The sequence below is a fragment of the Vigna umbellata genome, chromosome 8 (genome assembly GCF_029865625.1).
Source record: "Vigna umbellata cultivar VRB3 chromosome 8, Vumbellata_1.0, whole genome shotgun sequence".
Classification (NCBI taxonomy): domain Eukaryota; kingdom Viridiplantae; phylum Streptophyta; class Magnoliopsida; order Fabales; family Fabaceae; genus Vigna; species Vigna umbellata.
This window is the reverse complement of record NC_142172.1, coordinates 48,315,049-48,318,526: the sequence shown is the minus strand read 5'-3', so window position 1 is coordinate 48,318,526 and position 3,478 is coordinate 48,315,049. Positions and strand designations below refer to the sequence as shown.

The 3,478-nt window shown below is 36.2% G+C and overlaps 1 protein-coding gene across 1 annotated transcript; it reads right to left on the bottom strand.

Moving 5' to 3' along the window:
- Window positions 1–1,573: 1,573 nt before the first annotated feature.
- LOC148194857 (uncharacterized) lies at window positions 1,574–3,262 on the bottom strand. Its single transcript, XM_088097720.1, has 2 exons — window positions 2,613–3,262; window positions 1,574–2,234 (listed from the first exon to the last, which is right to left on the bottom strand). The coding sequence occupies exons 1-2, from the start codon at window positions 2,690–2,692 to the stop codon at window positions 1,646–1,648; spliced, it is 669 nt and encodes a 222-aa protein (XP_087953846.1). The 5' UTR covers window positions 2,693–3,262; the 3' UTR covers window positions 1,574–1,645.
- Between the last annotated feature and the right edge of the window lie 216 nt (window positions 3,263–3,478).

The window sequence follows — 3,478 nt, the reverse complement described above, 5'->3', positions numbered from 1 at the left end:
AATTGTCGGAAAAGATGAATTACGACAATTGGTGTCGGCAGTGAAGGTTCTTCTTGAGTACCAAGATGTATGGGACATAATGAAGAACGAGTACAATGAACTCGCGGAAGATGAAAATCAGACAATGACCCAAATTTCTCTATTGAAAAAAACACGGGTGAAAGATAATCTAGCTTTGTACTTTCTGTACAATGCAGTTGATGAATCGGGGTTCGAGAAAATAGCTAATGCAAAATAAGCAAAAGAAGCTTGAGAAATTTTGGAGGTTGCGTATAAAGGTGACAACAATGTCAGACAAGTCCGAATACAAGCTCTCATAAGGGAGTTTGAATAGTTGAAGATGGGGCCCAAAGAGCAGGTAACCGAGTACATAACTCGGGTGGAGAAAGTGGCCAACCAACTCGACAGGAATGGAGAACAAATGCCACCTAACCAAGTTGTGGGAAAAGTTTTGAGATCCCTCACAAAAGATTTTGAAAGTATCGTGTGCGTCACTGAAGAATCAAAGGACTTGTCAATTCTCACTGTGGATGAACATGTTGGGTCATTAGAAGCCCACGAACAGAGGAGAAAGAGTTGGTATGTTCAAGTTGAACCTACCAAGCAAGCACAACAGACACAATTTGACTCGAATGAAACTCGAATTACTCAGAGTCGCGGTCTTGGAGGCCTAAGACGAAGAGGCCAAAGACGAGGTGGACGTGGTCGAAGTAATTTTTAGGATGATAATGAAAAACAAATCGATTAACATAATTGGTATGGTGGAGGACAAGGGAATAGGGGCCGAGAAAATCGGTCAGGAGTGAAAACATGGTGTGAGATGATGCGCATGGAAAGTCCAATAAAGGATGAAAAGTTTGAATTTATGAAAGAGTTTTGTTAGGATAAACTTAAATTTTAAGAGTTAATTAATAATTTTGTTTGAGTCTTATTTTATTAGTTTAGATCTAGTAATATTTATTTTTATTTTGATAGAGATAAAATAGAGATGAATAGTTTTGATTTTCCATTTACTTAGGTACAATATTATTTTATTTTGTTCATATAAGATAAGGATAGATTAAGTAGTTATTTTTATTTTGAGTGAATTAATATTTTGTTTTTAATTTTTATTATTTGTATTTGGTTTAAGATCTATTTACACGTATTTAAAAGGCGAGGAAAGTTTAATGAAAATAGTACAAATGTGTGTCACTTTTTTTTTCTACATTATCAAGTACAAACGTAATTTTGCGATTTGAACGAGACTCTCACCACCGGATCCAAGAAGGAAAGGTCAAAGATTTGTGATGACCCCGTCATGCAATGATTTTGTTACTGTTAAAATTCTTCTAAGTAAAGATTATGATATCAAAGTTTTCGGGGTGATTGTAAGTCTGTAATGTAACTGTGACCAGATTACAAGATATTTATCACTAAATTTCTGCAGAATAACCTTAAAATCCTGCTGATATAAACGATTACTTTATAATGAATATGGAGTGGATTAGCAATGTAAGAATTTCTCTCCTAAAATAAGCACAAGGAATAGTACTGCATCCTTCATGGTTTAACCTGACAATGTCAGAGGAGATTCTGCAGTGAACAATAATCATTTTATAGAATAAAATTGAACAGAATCTATTATATTATGTTCAATTCCCAATTACATTACATCCATTGAGCTTAACTTAAGAAGCAATAACCCCTTTGGTGTGACATCATGATCAGCATTAGCCATACCATGATCTTCACTACCACCTTTTCTGCATGAATCTTCATCCACAGCTTGTTCATGACATCCCTCAACCACAGTTTGAGCATAAAAAAACTTGTTCATCCCATCAATCTCCTCTAAATTACTGTGCTGTGCCATGGCTAAAATATCCACCATGAAACGCTTCTTACATTTCCCTTTCCGCCTTCTGCGTTTACATTTCACTGTTTTTAATGGCGGACTGTTATTATGAAAATTAGTAGAACCTGAGAGAGAACATGTCTCTTCTGGCTGTGATGAAGGGTGGTGGTTGCTGACTTTGTAGTTACACTCTTGTGGCACTTCAGCATTGCAAGAATCAGTTTCTTTGCTGTTGTTATCATTTGGAGAATGCATTTTGGAGAAACCATTGAGTGGTTCAAGTGGTGGCAACAGCTCTTTCTCCACGACACCACTTTTAAGACACAACTGCAAGTGCTTCTCTTCGTAAGGCCAGTTTTGAGAGATATTTCTGTCACGACAGGCAAGAACATACTGCCTGCAACACAATTTGTAATGTATCAGTGATCCAGAAAATAATCTTTTGTTGTTTATTTCCCTGTAACGTTTAAAGAAACCTCCAACATAAAACTTAAAGAAAACACACCTTTGATAAAATTCACAAAGAGAAATGCAAAAGGCAAACATAAAACAAGAAAAGGAGTTTAATTATGCACAGAGAATAATCATAATCTTAACTCGTGTACTTGTATTGGAAAGATGATAAATAATCTACAATCATCATATGATTCACACTCTACAAGCTCAACATCATGCAATCGAAGAGATCAACCTAAAACTAGAACATGCAATAATTGATGACATAGTATAGAAGGGAAAAAGTATAATCTCATTCATAAATTGTTCAATTACATACCTTATCGCGAAGGGCTTTACACCAGCTTCAGATTTCGGAACCAATGGTAGGTTTTGGTTTTGGTTTTGGTGTTGAGACATCACTCACTCGGGAGACTGCAACTTTGCATGTGGATCACAAACTGAACTCTCTCAATCAATATCTAACCACAAACCCTGCAATCCCAGGTTTGGCCTATTACCACAGGAATTCTATAGATAAGATGCCGAAGAAAAAACTCCATAAAATGACCAGGTGCAATACCCTATGACACATCCAAAGTGAAATTAGATATTGACAGCCACAAAATCTGCATGTGGGTACGCAAAAGATGGTCAATTTATGGGCAGAATAACAAGAAAAGAGATCAAAAGATGAAACGCAGAGAGAGTTGTAGAAGGAAACGAACGGCAGAGTGAGGTAAACCTTGAAGCTTGAAATGAAAAGAAAGGGTCACAGAAATGGCGAGAGATAAATGGGTAGGGTTTGGGTTTCAAGAAAACGAGCATGGCGAGACGAGAAACACGATTTGAGTGATTGAAAAGTTAAAGAGAGAGAGATATAAAGTAAGCGAAGCATGAGGAACTGACTCAGAAGAAACGAGGTTGAAGAAACGAGGTTGTCTTGCTATTGTTGTTGTTGTGTTGTTTGTTTGTTTCTCGCTACAAGCCTTTTTCTTTTTTCTACCTTTAATTTTTTAACTATTTCTAATAGAGTAATAAAAAGAAGGCCTTTTTATTATTTTTTTAGTGAACTTTTTTTGCTTCTGCTGCTATTCATACTGCACTAAAGCTTTAGTGGCATCTTTAAATAACACCACAAAACAGGGCATCCTCTTAAACTCGACTTATCCTAAACCATGAGTGCACTGATCTCATCTATTCTTA